General features: G+C 43.3%; 1 protein-coding gene across 1 annotated transcript; it reads left to right on the forward strand.

Moving 5' to 3' along the window:
• Positions 1-1,879: 1,879 nt before the first annotated feature.
• Positions 1,880-20,588, forward strand: KLF5 (KLF transcription factor 5). The gene is made up of 4 exons (XM_056329707.1): positions 1,880-2,300; positions 4,195-5,065; positions 6,138-6,197; positions 18,625-20,588. Exons 1-4 carry the CDS (start codon positions 2,073-2,075, stop codon positions 18,801-18,803), a joined length of 1,338 nt encoding a protein of 445 aa, XP_056185682.1. The 5' UTR covers positions 1,880-2,072; the 3' UTR covers positions 18,804-20,588.
• Positions 20,589-22,286: the final 1,698 nt, after the last annotated feature.

Here is a 22,286-nt window from a genome sequence, read left to right on the forward strand (position 1 = left end):
ACAGAGCAGCTTATACTAAACTTGTAATTTCAGAGGGTAAAAACTAGTTCAAAGCTTAACTGGGTTGAAATAGGGTACACAAAGGGCACCCAAAAAACATAGTTTGAAGCATAACACTAAACTAGTGTTACGTGAAGGGCATTCACACAAACCCAAAACATTATTTTAACATCTGTAGGTTAAACCACCTGTTTCTGGGCTAGAATGGAGAAAGAAATGCCAGCGATGAGTCTTCAGAAAAGGACACTGAAGTTGCATATTGTCTAAATGTGAATACATGTTAGTGTTGGATGGAAATTAGCCTGCATGGCTTTAAATGCTACACTGACGGGAGTAGCCGGATCTACATTAGTAATAACAAGCATCAAGCGGCTACGTATTGCTAAACAGAAGGTTTGTGTAAAGAAATGTTAGGCTGAACTCTTTCCTGGTTCTGTAATTAGCTCTCTACATGCGGGCTCTGAGACATCCTACTCTCTGTGGACTGGAAGGCAAAGGGGAGGAGTGCCAGGCTGACCAGAAAAAAAAGCTTTTTTATGTTTAAAAACCAGAGCCTTGTCTGCAAATGATAGGGGATAAACGCGGGGAGCGAGAGTTTGCCAACATTTCGGTGGATTCATAGGCTCCTTCCCCACACACCGGGAGCATAGGGCTGGCAGGGCCAGCAGAAAGGTGGAAAGTTTGTTTTTTTTCCCGAGGCTCCACTATGTGCTGTACTTTTCCCATACGTGAGCCCTTTGGTGTTGCACAAAAGGACGGCGTCCCTCCTTTTTCCCCTCCTTCGGTGAAACATGCGGGAGCTTAGCTCACTGTCCTGTGTCTACAGGGAAATACGCTTTGCATCGAAACCACACCTCAAAACAAGTAAATAGAAACTTGCCTCACCCCGGGGGGGGGAAGAGGAGACAATTGTCGCCATCTCTTTTCCTCTCCCTTTCTTCCTTCTTTTCTGAGCTATTTCTATAAGCGCATTTTCACAGGGTACGGTGGAGATGTATACTGCAGCACTAAAATTTATTAGCAGAAGGTTTCGAGTATGAGTTGCCTTCGGGACAAAAAAATATAAATTTGAATGACGGCCTTTAAAATCCTTTTGAAGATGAAAGGTAAGAGAGACGGGTATTTTAAAATGCCTACATTAGCAGCGCTTCTTTAAAAGACTATAAATAATACTGAAGGACGAGAGGGTCCTCGGCAAAGCGCCGAACTTGTTGAAAACCCTCTTCCACTCTGCTGCGAGCACCGCGCCGGCCGCCCCTGCCCGCACACAGCCCTGCCCGCACACAGCCCTGCCCGCACACAACCCTGCCACCACACAGCCCTGCCACCACACAGCCCTGCCACCACACAGCCCTGCCACCACACAGCCCTGCCACCACAGCCGCTGCCCGCACAGCTCCTTCTCGCACAGCCCTGCCCGCACAGCGCTCCTGCCCGCACACCGCAGCCCCGCCGCACACCGCAGCCCCGCCGCACACCGCAGCCCTGCCCGCACACAGCCCCCTCCGCACACGGCGGCGCGCCGGCAGCGACCGGACCTTGCGCCGGGCACCCCGCGCCGGGCCGCTGGACCGGCAGCGCAAGGCCGGCGGCAGCCCAGCTGCTGGCCCCGCGTTACCGCCCCGCCGGGCCGGGGCCGAGGCCGGGGCCGTGGCTGGGGCCCGGCCACCCCGCCACCCCTTGCCGCCGCCGCGCTCCCCGGGGCACGCCGCAGCGGAGCGGAGCGGGGCAGGGCAGGGCAGGCGCGCCGCGGGGAGGAGCCGTCCGCGCTCCCCGTAGGCAGGGCAGCCCGCAGGGCCGGCCCACTTCTCCGGGCTGGGTGGGGTGTAGGGGGGGCCGGGGGTGGAGTAGGGTGAAATAGAGGCGGGCGTGTGTCACCGGGTAGATACCCGCGGCCAGGTACAGGCGGAGGCACTGACGACACGGGAGTGGATGCGCGCTCGGGCCGGGGCTCCTGGGGAGTGAGCGCACGAGTAGCCACCGCCCGCCCGGAGCCGCCCGCGGGCCAGTCCCCCTGCGCCGGGGCGGGCAGCCCGTCCGCGCCGCACCCGCCGCAGCCGCCAGCCCGCCTCATGGCCACCAGGGTGCTGACCATGAGCGCCCGCCTGGGTCCTGTGCAGCAGCCCGAGGAGCCGGTGTTCGCGCAGCTCAAGCCCGTGCTGGGGGCCAGGGAGGCAGCGATCTTCCCCGGGGAGGACCTGAAGCAGCAGCCGCCGCCGCCTCAGCAGCAGCAGCAGCAGCACCCGGGGGGCGGCGGCGGGGGCGGCGGCGCGACCCTGCCGGCGGAGGAGATGGTACAGGTAGGCGGCGACCAGCCCTCTCGCAGCCCGCCGGCCATCGCCCCTCTCCCGCGGCGGGCCGCCCGGGCGGGGAGCGGCCGCTGAGGAGCGGGCGGGCGGGACTGGGTGGGGCCGGCTGGCGGGGCCGGGGCAGCGGACCCCGAGGTGCCGGGCTGAGGCGGCGGCGAGGTGGGGGCGGGGGCCGGCCGGCCCGCCCGTGCGGAGGGGCGCGGGGCAGGGAGGGCTCGCGCCTTCCCGCCGGCGGCGCGCGGCGAGGCGGCCCGGGGCGCGGCTGAGGCGGCCGGGGCTGAGGCGGGGCGCGGGCTCCGGCGGCGGCCGGCGGGCCGGCCCGGGGCGGGGGAGCGGGGCTGCCCCCGCGGGTGTGTTGAAAACTACAGCTGCTGCCTTTGCACTTGCCCGGCGGCAGAATTAGAGCGGCCGCCTGTCCGCCTCGCCCACGCAGGGAGTCATGTTCGGGGGCGGGGGTGGGGGAACGGGGGACACGGCGCACCGGGCGAGGGGGGACTTCCCGGGACTTTCTGCCGGCCCCAGGAGGCTGCCTGGGAGCGGACCCGCAGGCAAACAGCTGGAGGAGCTAAAAGCGGGAAGGCTGCGGCCGCGGACGGTGCCCGCTGAGGGGCGGCTCCCGGCGGGCGCCCCGGTGAGGCACCGGCCTCCGCCTGCGCGGGGGTGCCCGCGGCCCCAGCCCCCGGCGCTGGTGGGACGGGGGTCCCGGGAGCCCCTGGCGCTGGGCAGCGGTCTGTCGGGCGCTGCCTTTCGGTGGCGTCTTCCACAACGAATAAATAACTCCAGCCTTCAAAGCGAGCTGCCCTCGGCTCGTAAACAAGAGCTGGAAAAAGTAGCCTGGCATGTCGGGGCAGATCCAGATCAAAGGGACGGGAAGGCGGCTCTGTTTGTTTGTGGTGTTTACCGGGGGTCTTTGAAGAAAGGTTCTAAAATCCACTTTAGGGCAGAGTTGCTGTCTGTCAGCTGCTTTCTCTTGCGGGGTGCTAAACGGGTCTGGTATGAGCACTGTCTTGACGGGACAGGGGGGAATGTAGCATTTGCCCACTGGAGAGTGCGTGATAAATGCTTTGCCGATGACTGTACCAGTAATGTATCGGGCTCCAGCCACCCACGGATTCCCTCGCACCACTACGCTAAGAGAATGATTTCCCAGTAATTAAAGAGCTCTCCTAGGACCGAGGCACGGACAGGGATGTGTTTATCACGCTATTAGCCAATTATACGCTGCACAGATTATTATTTTTTTTTAAAGCGTAGTCCTGGAGACACTTTACACAAAGGGTACTCTGATACAGTCAGCCCATCTTCTTTTTATTGCATATTATTCATAACTTTACACTTTGGTGTCATATTTCTAATCAAATACCTTTCTTTTAAGGATGAAGAATTATGGAAGTACAGAAAAAAAATATATTAACATTATTTGCAGTATTAGTATTCAAAAAGCCAGCAGAGGATGTGGCTTTTAGAGTTAGCATTTCAAAGAGAAGCGAGTGAAACAGATAGGCAGTCACCCTGCTCCCGCAGTGAATTCCAGAGCAGGAGATCTTCAGATTAGGCACAGCGCCTGTCATTTCTGCACCTTGCACTGTCTTGTAGGCATCAAAGATGAAAGTTTGTTGTAAGCTGAAACATCAGATCGATCTTGCTCTGTGTGAACGACTTGTGCCATGACTTTATCTCCTTGTCCTTGATAATGTTGATTAGCGCGCCGATTATAAAATACAGGTTTTCATTAGGGTGGAGGTTTATAACTTCCTCCGTAGGTAGCTTGTGGCTGGCTGAACAGTATTGCCTTCTATTTGCAAAGCCTGACACGACCTGCATGCCACCGTCTTTCTCAGGTGGTAACAAATCCCATGGATTATGGTCTGTTTTGTTTTTATAGACAAGATGTGAGATGGAGAAATACCTGGCACCTCAGCTCCCGCCCGTTCCTGTCATCCCCGAACATAAGAAATACAGAAGAGACAGTGCCTCGGTTGTAGACCAGTTTTTCACTGACAGCGAAGGGTTGCCTTACAGCATCAACATGAACGTCTTCCTACCTGACATTAGCCACCTGAGAACTGGCCTGTACAAATCTCAGCGACCCTGTGTCACCCACATCAAGACAGAGCCAGTGACCATCTTCAGTCACCAGAGCGAAACTGCTGCCCCTGCCCCTGCCCCAACTCAGGCCCTCCCCGAATTTACCAGCATCTTCAGCTCCCACCAAACTCCCGATGTGAACAACATTTTCATCAAGCAGGAGCTTCCTACTCCAGATGTTCATCTTTCTGTCACACCCCAGCAAGGCCAGTTATATCAGCTCTTGAGCTCGCCGGATTTAGATATGCCCAACACTACTACTCAGGCAGCCGTGATGGACTCCCTTAACAATGTCTCCATGCCGTCAGCCATGGCGGGCCTTAACACTCTCTCCTCGGCTGTTCCACAGACTGCAATGAAACAGTTCCAGGGCATCCCCCCTTGCACCTACAGCATGCCAAACCAGTTTCTGCAGCAGCAGGCCACTTACTTCCCTCCTTCACCCCCAAGCTCAGAGCCTGGAAGTCCAGACAGACAAGCAGAGATGCTACAGAATTTAACCCCTCCTCCATCATACGCTGCAACTATAGCTTCCAAGCTGGCCATTCACAATCCAAATTTACCAGCAACTCTGCCCATAACCTCCCAGAACATCCAACCAGTCAGGTACAACAGGAGAAGTAACCCAGATCTGGAGAAAAGACGTATCCACTACTGTGACTATCCTGGTAAGCGATCTGTGCCAGAAAATCCCAGTTCTCGCAATAAAAAAAAAAAAGTGTGAATAATCATGGATGAGGTATAAGTGGTTTTCTTTAGCTGTAGTCTACACCTAGGGAGAACCGAACAATTCTTGTCAAAGTAGAATTTCTCTTCTTTATTGTTTTGTGTGGCACACTTTCACATTCTTTAAATAATATGTACCCTTTTCTTCAAATCACTTGTAATTCTCTTAAACACCTGAGCTCATTTTACCATGCTGTAAAACTTGATGTAAGTCAGGGAGCTCCTGCTCTCACTTTTCCAGTACCTGTGATGGAGCACAGGCTTAGTTTGTCTAGCACAGTACAGCTCAGTTTGAATCAGGTGGCGCTGAAAGAATCGTTTCAGCTTCTGGTAGCCGAGGCCACAGCCTTGTTAGGGGATTCAGCTGCCTGCATAAACCCATTAAAAGCTATCTCTGAAAATTGTCCACAGATGGATTCCCTTCCAGCCTCTCCTTCTCCTATGCTGAAGGGGAAGAGGGACCTGACTATAAACTCTGCCTCCGTGTAGTACGTGATCCCAGATACAAGGCACTCACGCCCATGTGAGCATAGAGAGAAATGTCTGCCTGTGGTTGATCTCCCTCTTTGCCATCGTAATTCTCAGCGGTGTATCACCCATTTGGTGTGCTGTATGATAAATGCTTCATGGAAGAGTTATGGTGAGCCCTGGGTGACAGTGACAGCCAAGTCTGGCTTGATCACATTCTCTAGGAAATCTTAAAAAAAAAAAATAAAGTCCCCTTCTGAGTTGTCAACTTAGGTAGCAGGTGTTACTGTACATATATTGTAGTAGGTATTGGTCTATACTACGTTAAAAGGTAGTAAGTCAGAAACATAAGCATTTTTCTCTTTTCTGTGTAAAGCAGCATACGTCTGGGAGCTTTCTAGATCAGATTTTACTTCTAAATGGTGCTGGGTGAAGCGTTTCCAGATATTATGCCAGCACTGAGTGAGGAAGTTTAAACATAACGTGGAGCATTCCTGTTCTCCCTACTGAAATGCCTCTCTGCTTTTTTGTTTTGTTTTGTTTTAGGCTGCACGAAAGTTTATACAAAGTCTTCTCACTTAAAAGCACACCTGAGAACTCACACGGGTATGTACTCACTCTCTTACTGCCTGTTCATTCATGGTTTACGTATTTTCTGAGAAAGCAAGTGTGTTTGATCTCCTGTCTTCTCTCTTTTCCGTAGAGTGGTGTGGGCTCAGGCTGGCAGTTCAGTTAAGAAAAATTTAAGGTTTGGTCAATGAGAAGAATAGTTGCTTTTATTCTTAATGCAGTTTTGTTAAACCTTTTATAATACAGAACTCAAAATAGCTAAGAATAGAACAGACGGAAACTTCCCTTTTCAATCTAAAATGCCATGAAGTGTTTAAAAAAAAAAACAAACCAACGCTTTTTCCTTGGGCAATGAATTAAGCGTAGTAATCATGTTATAGTTTTCAAGATTTATCTAAATAGATATAATTTTCTGGTTTGGACTTTCTCTTCGACTTGTTAGAACTATTTAATCCTAGAATTTTTGAGAAATATCGCAAAGACTCCCAAGGTAACTCCATTTGCTTCATTCTTAGCATTAAGTGTACTTTCTTTTAAAGACAAGTGGTTCTGCATATTTACTTTTTTAAAAAAGGCATAATTTCACAGTTTTGTCAGTGAAAGACATTAAAATGGAGGAAATGAAAAGTGTCAGTGTATCACGCTTGTTTTTCATATCTTGATCAATTTCTGCCTGCAGCTACGGAGGCAGTCCCCACTCATGGGCCCACATGGAGTGGAGCTGGGGACAGTGTTTCTTGTGCGCGGGCGCAGGAGCCATGTGTGCAGAGCGCAGCAGTTGGGAGGTGGAACTACCCTAGATGCGTCTTCCTAAGGGTTCACCTGCTGAGGCAGGGGGAAGGAGGAGAGAGGGAGACAGAAAAATGTAGCTCACCAACAGCATGCCTGAAACTATTTAGGACAGTTCTTTGCTGGGATCTTAGTACTGCTCGTTCTAAATCAGTGAAAAGCACATGACTGATTTTGTAAAGAAATCAAATGCGAGGGCTATGACTCCTGTTTTTAAAACTGAGTATGAACCCCAGCTCTTTTACACGTGGACCTCAGTTCAGACCAAAACACTAGTCACAATTCAAGTAACTTGCTTATTGAAGCAGGCTGTCAGCTCTGCGGCTGTGCCGTTCAAGTAACAGGGTTTCACCTGAGTTTAAACCAAACGTCAAAACAGAACAGCATGAGCTATGATCTAACAAAATGTTTCACTGTCTCTATGGAAACAAGGCTGTCTATTCAGCAGCTATTTTGAATGGATCGTTGGATTATCGTAAAAAATTTATTATCTCCAGGCTAAATGTTACTCTGGAAATTTTGTTTTGATAGATGAGTTACTTGTGTTGCAGTTGCAGTAAAAAATTAAAAGCACCTGTACAAAGGTTATTGCTTTGCATTAGTAATAGACTAAACAAGAACACTGTTAGATTTTGATTTATATAATCACTCATTAGCAGTAAGCTTAGTAAGAAAGGAGTATTTTCATGAGGCTATAAACCTGAATAGTGTCAGAGAGTATAATCTCATTGCTGTTTAATAAATAATCTGTAAATTTGTGTGCGATTTCCACTTACGCACTTGAGCCAGCAGCTAAATACCAGTTTTAAATATCTCACTTGCTATTATACAATAACTAGGAACAGAGATAAAAGCAAAGTTTTAGTCTAAAAATGAAAATTATACAGTAAACATTTGAAATGTACACTTTTACTTTTTTAAATCAATTTATATCTTTTTTTGAACCTTAAGTAATAATGACTTCAGGGTTTATAAGGTTAATACTTGTGTGCATAGAAATACCACATCACTAACATATTGCTTAGGGTCACTAACGTTTATTGTTGCCTTCACTTTATAGATATTTGACCTTAGAAATGTGGATAAATGTGCAAAGGTCAGAGGAGCTGATGTATTCATGGAAACAAGAATGTTGTTTTAGATAAAAATCTAGTGAACTTAAGCAAGTCTGTAACACAAAGGGTCTTCGGGGGAGGTGAATGAAGGGATAAACTGTCTAAATCGTGCAGTACATGCAAGAATGTGAGTCTGTATCCTGTTACCTGCATTATTTCAGAGTTTGCTTAGTTTAACTCTTGAACATTCACTTAATACTTGAAGATTTCAAGCACCAGTTGTGATCTCTGCCTTAACATATGGTTGAAATGTGTATTATGAGCAAGATCTATGACTTACCAAGTACGGTAAATTTGATTAGATGAATATTAAAGTAAATGGGCACAAACTCGGGGAAGCCTGTGAAGTTGCACAGCTTCCCCAGAAGCACAAGGGAATCTCGCTATTGATCTCCAAAGAGAAGAGCTTGATGCCGAGGGCTAAAATTGGGTGTGTGCCTCTCCGCGTCCCATCCCCCAGAACTATGAAGTCATACAGCACTATTAAGCTTTGATTTTCTGGTTTTTAATTTTTTTTTTTTAAATACTTTTGTGAAACCTTTACCTTCAAAGTCTAAAAGCAAGTGTCACGTAATCCATTTCAATAAAGTTGTGTGTGATATTCTTTCAAATCCCTTCAGGGATAGCAGACCTGTTTATCTGGCTAAACCCGTTCTTTAGTAATCATGGACCACTGAAGTTGTTTTCTCCTTATTCTTAGTTTCTTAACAATACCTTTTAAAATGGGCTACAGTCTCTCTCTCATCCCAACCAGTCCCCGCCCTTCTCAGCAATCTGTCATCTTAAAATAAAAGAGCCTGCAGCAAAGTTTGTCTGCCATTAAAAGTCAAGACAGACCTTATGGTTTTCCTTTTGTATTGGAAAATCTCAGCCTTTTCACAGTATTTATTTAGCAGCTTTTCTCTTCTGAAAGGCTTTCACTGGGTTTAGTAGACGTTCTTTGAGAACAAACCTCTTTGAGAACAAACCTAAGAGAAATGTTATATTTGATAGGTGGAATGTAGGCTGTAGTCTTTTCCAGTTCAGATGTGAATACACTGTCAGACTTTAAAAATTACATTTAAATACAACTATAAGAAATGGGCAAGAGGAAAGCCCCTTATATTTTTCTTCCTAGGTGTTCCCAAGCTTACCTTATACAAAGTCAGGTAGTATAAGCTGGTATAGTTATTCTGATTTAATGTAATTACACTGGACTTTTGCTGTTGGTTAGGAGTTCATTATTCACGTAAGAGCTAAGCAAGGTTAATGTATTTGTACCAGTCACTGAAGCAGGCACACGTTTTTCTTTCTCTAGTTAATGCTGTAGTGTTTGTAAATTATGAAGTAAATTTTAGTTGCTGATAAACTTGTAACCCCAAAATTGAACATGAACAAAGATTCGAATTCTGGAAAGATACAGGGCATTTTGTATCATCTCCATGCAGTTCTGTAAGAGATGTTGGTAAATTTTAGTACCTTAAAACACTTAATATTAGCTGTTTTTGAAACAGGTGAAATGGTATTCAGTGTGCTAAAGTACCCATTGGAACATCTCTCAAAACAGACTGAATTTTTTGACCACTTGAAGGAGGGATTTTCTTTTAAAATAATTTTACCTGTTAGTCATGGAACAAGTTGTGTTTCATAACCGGCATGGTGCAACTACAGTATATAATGAGGGAGGGGGTTATGCATTTATTGCAGGCTGCCAGCAGTAAAACCACCTTAAGGCTCTGTGTCCAACTTGAAAAACATGCCAGGTATCAGTGAAAAGCAGTTACATGCGTGTTGTAGATGAACCTCATTTCGGTTCCTTTTCTGACGTCCGAGCGAATACATATATATTAAGTAATCCTTTAGAAACAGCAGTCCTATAACTTACCCTGTTAGATTTCTTTATATATATTAAAGATTTGGCCTGTGGAAGTTGAACCTTTGATACGCAGGGCCCTGGAATACCCTACCTGCACCCTACCTGTAACTGCAGAATTGCTACTGGCTCCAGTGTGGTGGGTTTTTTTTAATATTTCTGTGAACAGCTGCATGCTTCAGAATTGTGTATGTTTTTAAGAGGAAAATCTGTCATTGTTTTGAACACATCAAGGCACGCACATTGAGGACGTTTTCCAGCTGCATGTTGGTTTTCCCTATACAGAGCCTTTGTACAGGCATGTTCTCTGGTCACATGGTGGGCTTGCCATTAATAGTTTCTAGCATTAACTGCAGTACTATTTCATCTCTATCTATAGATCTAGTTTGTATTTCGTGATGGGAAGTGGCGGCCGAGATAACTCAAGAGAAATGGCATTTCTCTAAATGAGATGCACTCAAAATACTTCCACTGTCCCTAGTTATTTCAAATGTTTATGTAGGCATGGGACAGCTGCCGACTTGTGCGGCTGCTCAAGGTGTTAAACATTTTATTTTAGATCTCTGCCTCAATAGATCCAGAATTAGGCTCTGATGGTACATCAGAATTAGAACCAGTTGTGTGCAATAGATTTCAGCAGTCCATAGGACTCGGCGCTCCAAGTTTACCATAGCTGTATATAGATGCTTGTTAAAGGTGGTACAATACAGAATTGCCTGGGAATTCAGGATGCCCATTGTTCAGAAGGGAAGATAAGTGGTAGTTGGACTTCTGCTGGAAAAAAAGCATCTTGTATTGACTCAAATCATCCTGAGACTTAGGTGAGGGATTTCACTCATAGTACACAAATGGGAAATGGAGGCACCAAAAGCCTGCTTTGTTTGTGGTTGCAGTTTTCTGTGTGTGTCGCAAACCTCATCCTGGAAAAATATTTGCGTCATGAAAACAGCTATTAAGTAATATTTCTGTGTCGATTCTGCTGCTTTAACCTGTTAGATGAGTCAGTTGCACAGATTATACTTTAAGGAGGTGTCGGTAAATGCCATCATTGATAGAGACAATAAGGAAAAAATGCAGGAGAGTTAAATAAAACTGTTGACAAAGCGCATTAAAGTGTGGTGTCGCTAGGCACTGCTGGAGAATATGTTGGTATCTTTTATTTATGAATTCTGCTAAATCCATTAGTTGCCTGTGTCAGAAATGGAAGTACATTATTTTCCTGTGCAAACCACAGTTTAAGGGAAAATAATGTAATTTTTTTCAAACACTTTGTGAATAATGGCAGATCTTGTGATTAATTGATCCAGTTCTTTATCTGTAGTTGTAAGTAAGTATGCATGTTTGAGTGTGTGCTCAAAAGGGGGTGAAATCTTACAACGTAAACATACATTTTACGTAAATATTACTGGTCATTCACATCAGTGTCCAGCATGCAGTTTTTATGAAGCAGGAATTAAATTCCAAGGTGTCAGGTGAGAGGTAGTCCTGTTAGATTTTAGATATTGAAAAGAAAAGCCTAATATTTTCTTTTTGATTAAAAGCCTAGAAAGTCCCTCTAAGCATGAAAAAGCTTAAAAAAACTGTTGTTTCTGTCAATTGCTGCCTGAGAGGATTAAACTTCAGTTCCAGGATATTTGATTCCTGATAAGGAAACTGTTGACCTAAGAGACTGGCTTTAAATATAGTTCATTTTGAGACCGCCCTACATAGGCTAATATAGTACCAAGAATCACAGCAATTGCCAGTGATTAAAACTTTCCATTATTTGATTAGACATTCCTTATTGTAATTAATTTCAGGGCTTGACTGGGACGATTGACTCCTGGTTCCAGGGTAGTGTGTTGTTTGTTGTTTGTTAGATGACCTGCACCTCCCATTGGTGAAAGATTAGAAACATTTAAGTAATGTCCTAGTTTAGTCTGAGTATCTTGGTAGCAGCATTCCTGTCCTGTCAGGCTGCATTATTTATATTCAGTGATCTGCAACAACTCTGATTAAGGACATATTAAAACCTTTGATTTTGGCAAGTGTACAGTGCTTTGCCTTAAGTTAAAACAGCTTTAATGTATTGCTTCCAATTAAATTTTTTTGTGTGTGTGTGTGCATACAGTAGGTGGAAATCTGGAAGTCTACAGTACATGTTTAATAAATTCCATTTTAAGAGCGCCTCTTATCTGACTGTAGAAGAGCCAGTGTTATTGGTGTGAGAGCTAAAGAACTGCTCTTGCACCACAGGCATAGATGAGGAAATGCGTTCTCCAGCACAGAATGTGTAGACACAGCCATGCACCCCAGATGGATGGATTTCTTATAAACCTAGTTAAAAAACAAAAAATTCCTTTCCTCTTTGTTTGCATATCTCCTTGAAGAGAGACCACCTCTGTTAAGACAGAATGTTATACCAGAAAGAAAATAAACCATCGCACAGGACAGTCAAGATTCCCTAGTAATCCGTGAGCTGCGTAAGACAACACTTAGCAAAATAAGAGTGCTTCAAGCATTGGTGGGAGCTCTGAGAAGATAATGCCTTCTGCACCTCACTAGTCAGAAAGTAAATGATGTACTAATCTCTTGACCATCCTTTTTGCTTACCGGTCCGTCATCTCTTTTCCTGTTCGTGCTTTTATTAGAGAGATCAAATATTACTTGATTTATCAGTGATTGGACTTAACGAGGCCTAACAGCTCTCTGTTACAGGATTCCTTAAAATGCTTTTCTGTTGTGAAGCATTACTTAATGGTCACCCTCTAGCCATTACTATACTAGGCAGAGGCTTTATCACATTTGAAAATGTGCAGCATATGTTATGCATTCATATCTGTGGTGGGCTGGATATTTCAAGGACTAAATTCATTTTGTCACTCACAAAATAAGCTGGATGTACGTTGCATACTGTCAGCCCTCTGATCCATCTCCATCTTGCACAAGCTAGAATTTCAGTGCACTAAAGAACTTTTAAACACCTGAGGGATTATTTTTTTTTTTTACGTTTCAGCTTTCTGCTCTTTCTCAAAAAAATCCCCCTGTATTAGAAAAGGGTAAATCCCCAACCAACAAGCTGCTTTTAATGTTCAGTATAGCTTTAGTCGATGTCAGAGGAAGGTCTAATTTTAGGTAAGTGTCGGGAGCTACAAACTTCTTTTGAATGAGTGCAGACATAGACCCGAGCAACTACTTTCAGTTCCAGTCAGCCTGGAAGAGACTAGGGTTTAAAACCCTGATGCTATGAACTGGAAGAGAGCTATTTCAGGCAAACTAAGAGGAAAAACATTTCATTTGTTCTTATTTTTTCTAAAAATTTGAGGCTATAACATGTCAAGAAACTAAGACAAATAATGTTAAGCTGTGAAAATTTTGAAAAGAAATACACCAGAAAATTCTGAGACCACATAAATCTTTATAATAATTTGTTTTGAAACTGGGCGTAATATAGGTTACGTAGGTGCAATTATGATGCAGAAACCTCTTTGCCTACCACTTTTTTATCACACCTAGTTGAATATTTTTAAGGCCAAACACTTGCCACCAGAAATAATTTCATAATAAACACAAGTAATAGTAAAAAGATGGAAAGAATGGGGGGGGGGGGATGTCTTTATACTTTTATACCCTTAGGAGCTGTAATCAGGTGTTGTCTTTTTGGAGCCTTTGAAAAGGCTGCTGCTTTTTCTTCTTCAAGGAAGCTCCAAACTCATTACTCTGACAGAAATTTCTGATAGGAAATAAGAGAAGTTGTAGGCGTTGGCTGGTGTAATACCTGTATTTGGATTTCTGCATACCAGTAGAGTTACCTAACTTTAGGTTTGAAAATCTGACCCTTGCTGTTTGCAGCTTTATATTTAGAGAAAGCCATCCTAACAGTGAATTGCAGAAATAAAGTCACAGAACTCTTTGGTGAAATAAGGAAGCTTATTTTCTTGTTAACGGGGAAATTAATCACTAATGGAGGTTTTCAGTGACTCGTTTTTTTATGAACAGAATTTTAAACAGAAACATTTTCTGGAACAGAGGCTGTATGTTGAAGAGAGAGTGTCTTCAAAATGACCACCCCCCCACTGGTGACCCTGTACCTCACCCAAGTGAGCATGGCCATGATGGTTGCTGCCAGTGGCTAGAATTCATGTTAGGAAAGCAATTGCTGCATTTTGGCATGACTAATCCCAAGATGATGAATTGAAGAGAGAAGAGCCCACGGTGTGCCTCAGTGGTCCAGATCATTCTCTTGTGGTATCGACAAGGATGCCAAACCTTGGGATCTACCTTGGCATAGTTTATCTGTTGAAGTGGCTGGTTTTGTTAGCATGGTATATGTGGATATCCAGACACCTTTTTGACATCCTTGCAATCTCAGAGCATTATATTTACTTTTTTTTTAATAGACATGTTGCAAGCAAAATAGTCTCCTTTCAGGTTAAACTCCCTTATCTCTTGACTAGGTAAAGCTCTTTCTGTAAAAGAGCTTCCAAGCTAAACATTGGGGCTTAAAATTTCTGTGCTCAAGCACAAGTCTGTTTCTCATGCTCCACAAATGTATTTTTTTTTTTTAACTGGAGAATGGATACATATTAACAGCTCAAGAACTTAAAGATATATTTTGTGATGTATAAGCCTAGCAAAATATTTTAATTCGGTGATACTGGAAGGAGGTTATGCAGAAATCCAATTAAACTTATGAAGTCCCTATCCTGTTGAAGTATAATTTAAAGGAAAGCAGTTCTGTTTCCCAGAAGTGCTGTGTATAATATTTCTGGCTTGGGAAGAAAGGGTTGGAGTGTGCTATTTGGCTGGAAATCGGTACCAGCTTCCTCCATGGTGTTTTAGTTGAACAGTGTTGACATTCTAACAAATCCCATGGAAGCTCCCCTGAAGTGGAGGAGTTAGCTGTTTTCTTGCTTTTACAGTGAAATATCTGTTTGATACCACGATCGTGTTCCAGTAACCGAGCTGTACTGCCTTCATATTTGATGACCAGTGGCATTCTTGGTTTAACACTCTATAGAAGCCCTAAATTGCTGGAGGAAAACCAAATATTTCTGAAACTTTACAGCTACTGTATTTCGCACAATCATTAAAGTAAACAAATCTTACATTACTATATAGCCAATGAAAACAGTGGATAAAGGGTTCAGTGTCCTTTGTTGTGTATACCTGCTTTTTGAAAAAATAAATCTTCAACCCCAAATTTGTCAGTGCTTTAAAGTCAACATAGCAAAGAAGTAGGATCACTTCAGAAAATTGTAACATGAGGCTCTTTTTCCCTTGCTGTGGGAACTTAAACTAAAATCTTACTTCTGCTAAATGACAAAAAGCATGTGTATAGGTTGAGAGAGAGAAAACACTACCAGCTAGTTGTTCTGCTTGCTTTAAAAGAGTGAAAATAATCTCCACCTTCTTTTTCATGCCCCCCTTCCTCCTTGCCCAAAAGGAAAACATTTGAAATTGATTCAGTTCTTAAATAGAACTTTCCAACGGAAACTAGCATTACAAACATAGATATTCAGTATTTTACCCCTAGGATTTATTCAAAATAATCCAGGCCTCTACGCTGGTGCTAAAAATACATTTTCCAGTTCTCACCGTTGGCCAAAGCAGGGGTTAAAAGCAGCATTCTGATTTTAATTTCCAGTACATAGAAGTAATACTGTTAAAACAATCTGTGTAAAGCACCAGCTTGTTCCCCTCCACGCATCCCCTGAGCGCTACTTGGTTTAGCTCAGGTCTGCAGAAGTCAGCCGGCAAGGAGGAGCAGTGCTGTTCCGCTTGGCCCTGCCTAGCTCTTCCCCTGAGCAGTGCTCTTGCCCAGGGGGATTCATGGCTGTGGCAGGTGGTGAAGTGACCAGGACAGTGGGGTAAGGTTTGGATAGTGTTTCTGGGAAGTTGGGTCCCCTGGAGTTTGATGGGCATCTGGCCATTTGATTCGGTGTTGAATTGGAAGCTGTGGCACCCAGCAAGGCACAGGGTTCACCGCTTCCCCAACAGCTGGCAGTTCATATGCCAGGAGCCTTTGTATCACCTGCTGATGCTGCTCACAGGTTAAAAGAAGTTTTAATGGGGACAGCAGTTTCATTTGGACTCAGACACGGTCACGTACCACCTACACGGCATAACTTTGCGACTGCTTTGTCAGTACAGCGTAGTCCGATACTCAGTGAAGTTGCACATACTACATACCTCCTTGATGCCAGGCTTGGAAACTGATTTTAATCTCCTGGTCCCCATTCCAGTCTGGTCTGGATATTCCTGGGCTTTTGTTCGACTAGTGGTATTTTCCTGCCCTCTTTACCATTTCTTTCATTCCTTGTATAATTCTGCATGAGCAGATTGAGTGGATGAGCAAGCATTTTGAGTGTATAAAGGCCTGACTATGTATATGGTCTGTCTGAGCAGCTAGGATAGCAGGATCGCAAGTCTGGGGATTCAGCATCAAGTATAATATGGCAGTTTTAAGTGAAGGCTTTTAAAGAAGATTTTGAAGCCAATGTGGGAGAAAAGGAGAAAGAAAGGAGAAAAAGAAAGAAATACACTGGCTTTAAGTTAAGGTGTAGTTTAGTTTTTTAAGTTTAGTTGAATGCAGGAGTAATGCTTTTGTGCAACTTCTGTATGTGCACATTTAACACCAAGTATTCACGGATGATCTCCCTGGTGCTATCCCTACGGATCAGCAACACAGTCTTTTGCAGACTGCATTAATAACCCAGTTTAAATACATTATGATGTATATAGTTTAAAAGATCCCTTCCTGTATAGATACCTTTCCTGTCATTCTGCCATGAAGACCAAATGTGTTACCTCAGATGGCTTCTCTGACTTTAGAAAAGCATTATACATCGAGTTTGAAGTAAATCTGTATTTTAACCTACAGTATATGATGCATGGAGCAAAAAAGAGTCCTATGTGATGGATCATTCTGATCTTCAGTCAGCATCAGACAGACTAAATTCAACTATGACAGAAATGTAAAGTTATTTGTGTTCTAATTTGCCATCCACCAAATAATTTTGAACTCTGAGAGGCGATGCCAGGCTCTAAGTTTGTTTTTCTTAAGGAATGATACATTTCCACTGTGATTTCAATAAATCCCGATCAAGATTTATGCAAAAAGGAGGCTGAGGGGTTAGTTTTTCTTGTAGAGTTCTGGTTCTGGTTGTTTCCGTGCTGCCAACTTGAAGCCACATTCCCTTTGTGAGCAAAGGGCTGGTTCTGCTCTTAGTAGTAGACACAAAGTTACTAGTTAGTTGATCACAAGAAGCAGTAGAAACTCCCGGGCAAAACCAGTTTCATAATTCCATCTGAATAATGAATTAGTGTCTGTGAAGTAATGTTTTGGAGTTTCTCAGATGGTGTTCTCTGCATGACTGGTGCAGAACAAACAGTCTGATTGCAGGATATTGGCTTCTGTCTTTCTTCTGCGTGCTCATATGATGGTAAAATAGAGATTGAGACCGTGAGGGTAAAGATCTGAGACCAACAGAGAGGGAGAGGATCTGTAAGGTGTGTTGGAAAGGACTTTTGGAAAGCTCAGCCTTGGTCTGATTCTGCTCCAGATGAAGCTGTCGCAGAGTTTAGTAAAAAAGGATATAGATAACAATCCACTCTTCCAACTGAAGAGTGTTTTTGTCAACCAGCATCAAGCAATAGCCTATAAATAGGTAATCTTAGCCTCTTTCTGTGAAGCTTGCTTGTATGGTGACATCATGTCCATATCAGCTCCAGAGCAGGTGCATGTACACTCATAAAGTTCTGGTTTCACATGGAAGTCATCTTGGCTTTGTGGCTTCATATTTCTCCCATTTCAACAAACACCTATAAATTATAGGCATGCTTAAAAGACTCTGTTTGTACTTTTAAAATGGATGAATGCAAATATTTTAGGTGCTTGGGCCAGTATATTCAAGACTAGCTGGACACAAAATTGTGTTCAGAGCTGCTGTAGTACAGCAAGTTTTCAGAGATGCCGTGCTGCTTTGTCAGTATAGACTGATGGAAGCAGCAAGCACTTGCCACCTCTAAAATATGGCTATTTAAACACCTGATTGTAGACACTTAATTCTGAAAATGGGTGCTTTGATCCTTTAGGTGCTTTCCCCTATCTATAGCTAGCCCAAGCCAGGATGCTGCAAGTTTTTATTGCCTCTGACATTTAGAAAATACTGTCCCCGTTGTGTTTGTAACACACAGTGCCCCTTTCTTCACACATCAGAAGCTCTTGAAAATATCTGCACGCCACAAAGAATCTTTATAGAAATCTTCCTTCCTATTTCAGACCTCTTAAAAAAACTTCTGTATAACTTAATTCACCCATTTTTAAAAGGTACAAGTGTAAGTTACAAACTAGGCCAGACAGTCACATGAGACTACATGGGTTTTTTCCTACTCCCTGTCATACTGAGATGAGTGTAAGTGAGCATATTTCAGTCTCATGCAGTTTTTTTACTTCTGTGCATTTCTTCTGTACTGTAGCCATCTCCAATTTGTATGTTTGAGGTATTTTACTGAGGTATTAAATCACAGATTCAAGAGTAAAATTCACTGAAAAAACAAAGGGGCTGTTTGGGCCCTATTGAATAGAGCTGTGAATAATTAGGAAACGTCAGGTCCTGTTTTGTCATAGTTCTGTAAGTTCAAGAGCAACGCTATTCAATGTGATCTCACATCAATTTCCTCCTGAAGAGTGACAGCAGTCTCATTTCTACGTGCTCTCTTTCAGGTGAGAAACCATACAAGTGCACGTGGGAAGGCTGTGACTGGAGATTCGCTCGCTCGGATGAATTAACGCGCCACTACAGGAAGCACACGGGGGCAAAGCCCTTCCAGTGCGCTGTCTGCAATCGCAGCTTCTCCCGCTCTGATCACCTGGCTCTCCACATGAAGAGGCATCAGAACTAGAAGCTGGACTTGTCGTTGAGGCTGTTTTGTATCTATGCAATTTCCTATTGACTCTCGACATACAACTAAAATTAGTTTAATTTTTGTGTATGAGTTATCCGTTTAAAAGAAATCTCAAAAGAAACTGGAAATGTATATTTTGTATATTTATGCAGAAAAAGGGAAGACACTGTATCACAATACCAGAGTGTTCGGTCATTTGTTTGCTGTCATGATGTATATGGCTTTAGTCAGCAGGTTTCATCTCTTTACAAGTATTATGGCTTGACACATTGCAGCTTTGTACATTTTTCTTTTTCTCTTGCAGTGTTTTGACCAAAGCACTGTCACTATTGTGGCAATGTTTAGTAAATGAGTTAATGAGAGGCTGCAGATGAATGAACGCAGTGGAAAAGCCATTAATTGTAATCTGTCAGGTTTTTACTGGACATATTTAGTACTTGTGGGGGTTTTTTTAAATGTTAAGTCATTCTGTGGAAGTAAAATACGTAGAAAAATTCATAAACGGCCATAGAACAAAACATTTTGTTCTGTACGTTGCATGTTTGCAAAGACAAAGATTTTGTAAATTTGCAGATCAGCTTTTTAGGTTTAATACAAAAGTTTTTTAAGAATCGTCTGAAAAAAGTAGTTATTTTACATTTGATAACATGGCACATTTACAAAAAAAAAGTTATTCAAATACCTCTCAAAACAGTACCAACTTAGCTTCATTTTTCTTAAAAGAAATGAGCTAAGTATTCAGATGTTTTATACCTGTTAATTCAAACGGTGTGCACTGAATATTCAAAGCAGGATTTTGTTTTCAAATTGCTTAAAAGGGCAAAACATGTAGAATGAACTGTAAGTCAATGTGGGAAGCTTAAATAACGGGGATAGTTACAATGAACACAGAATGTTAAACCTCTTACTATAAGCTAAACTTAGTATTACTTTAAAAAGAAGGATTTAGGATGCAATTTTCATACATCGACATGTTAAGCTGGTTCAGCACCAGTATGATCTAGTTTCGTGTGGACATTGCATGTAATTTACTAGAAGGTAAAGGATACAGTAATTTTGTTTAAAATTACAGAGCAGTTTAGTTAAGCCACTGTTCAGATTGACACACGCAGGGGAAAATTTACTGCTGACAAAAGTAGCTGAAACGCCACTGAAGTCAATGAAGTGGTGCCCTTTTATGCTAACAATGACTTTGATCCACCGTGTTCAGCCTTGAAATAGTAGATGAAGGGCCAAAGATGAGGTTAGACCATGTAGGATTTGGCCAGACAACAGGAGAAAACCAAACAAACCTATTAAATTTCTGGACTTCACAAGCCGTAATATTAAGCTGTCAACCAAAGGCTAGAGTAGACAATCAAAATACCAAAAAAAGGGTCTTGCAGGAAAACCTAGCTTTGTTAAAACTGTTGTTTGTCTTTATTTATTTGTGGTATATGATAGACTCTTTTTTTTTTTTTTTAAGACAATTTTACATATACTTGATAAATTATAGTTTTGTTTGTTATAGTTAGAAATGTTGCTCTTAATGTAAATATTTGACAAACGATGTAAATAATTTTGTAAGGCTTCAAATGTTTATATGTGGAAACACATGCATAAATTGGTTGCTGTTTTGCTTCTTTTGCCTCTCCCCTACCTTATTTTTGTATTGTGGTATTTCCTATGCAAATGATGGAGCAAACAGCTGTATAGTTGTAGAATGTTTTGAGAGAGAATGAAATGGTTTATATATAAAGACTTTTTTTTTTTTCTTTTTGCAAAATAAAACAAAGTGCCTGATGTGTGTGTGTGCATGTGCATGTGCTCTCTGCAGCTTCTGACAATGAAAGTTCTGTGGTTTTGCACTGGGAGCTGGAAAGCGTAGCAATATTAAGCTAAGAATGTCTTCTTCATAGCAGGGTTTGTCTGTTTGGAAAGTACCTGGCACTTCTGCATTTGGCCCTCATGAATATAATAAACGTGAAGGGATAAAGAATAGTGCCTCTCTGCCATCAGAACTTTACAGGGAATGTACAGTAGCCTGAAACTGGTTGTGATTGTCCATCCACAATAGTGTGATTGTAAATTAAAGGTACAGTCTGGTGCGTACAAATTCTCTCCCACTTCCAAAATGGGTAAAACCTGTTCACACTTTATCTACAGCATTGCCCAAAAGAAGTTCCTCCCCCAAAAGCTCTTTTCATGCCATGGAAAGACAGGAAGGTCCCATAGAAACCCTGCAGTGCCCCCACGGCAGTGTCTCCTTTTCAGTATATTTCCCCTGGGAGATGGAGGTATGGTTCCGTTGAAAAATTGGAGTGGATGTGTGTTCAGATCTGGGGGTTACATCTGTCTTCTTTCCTCTGAGCTTAAAAACAGGCATGCTGAGCTTTTTAAAAGGAAGTCACCTTAAAACTTAATAAAAGTTTAAATATAATTTACTATCAAATTATAATCATCCAATTAAATCAGCTATCAATTCAGTTTTGTGAACTGGCTGCTTAATTCTTTCTTGAATTTCTCTTCTTTCCTTACAACCTTTGATTTTTGTGTAATTGGTTTTTCTCTCTTAATTAGCCTCTTCTACATGTCAGCTAATCCCTCTTTCTAAAAAATACCTAGGATAGCTCTAAAAAAGTCAAAGAAGACCTCGTTAATTACCAAGAAAATCTGCCTGTGTCTGACCTAACTGCAACTGCAAGCGTAAGAGCGCTGTTTTGGAGAACAGGGAGAGAGAACTCCCACAAGCGTTGCTGTGGCATTCCCCTTTTCTGATGCAGCCATTAGAACACCTGAGTTTCTTTGGAACATTTTGGCTTGGAGGGGAAGCTGGCAATGAGTTGGGCAATCATTTGCGTGCTGTCACTGCAAAAGAGAGCTACCAGAGCTTACTTTGTTGGGTGCAGGATGAAGTGAGTAACGGCAGTGTCACAGGACGCTCAGAGACACAAGCCTCCCTGTTTAGCTCAGCCCACCAATTTGGGGCTGGACCAGTGGTGGGGTTGGTAGCCTGCTCTAGCCTTTTGCAGTGAATCTTTTCACATTCTGCGCTTTGTCCCAAGTCCATAGATGAAGGCAGCGCTGGCTTCTGAGCTTCCCATGCCTTTTCACAACGAAAGCCCGCTGATTGCATGGTTTCAGCCTCCAACATTGCCTCATACTTGTTTTAATGTTTCTATTGCTCAGCTACCTGGTTGCATAAACCAGCTTCATGGCTTCATATTAATCTTGAATGAAAGGCCATAATTAGTCCCATCTGCTTCAGCAGCATTTAACCTGATGGAGACAGAGACAAGCACAGCAGACCCGTGCACCGGAATCCATTACAAAACCAAAGGTAGAGGAGCTTGCTCCACCGTCCAGTGCTATGCTGGGAACACACAGTATTAACAGCAGTTCAACAGGGTGGCTGATCTCAAAACCTGCAAGAAAAAGTAGTGTCACCGTAGCCCCCGCTCAGTTCTTGTAAAGCATTTGGCATGGAGTCTGCCAGGGTTC

Source organism: Falco biarmicus, chromosome 2, assembly GCF_023638135.1.
Source record: "Falco biarmicus isolate bFalBia1 chromosome 2, bFalBia1.pri, whole genome shotgun sequence".
Taxonomy (NCBI): Eukaryota; Metazoa; Chordata; class Aves; order Falconiformes; family Falconidae; genus Falco; species Falco biarmicus.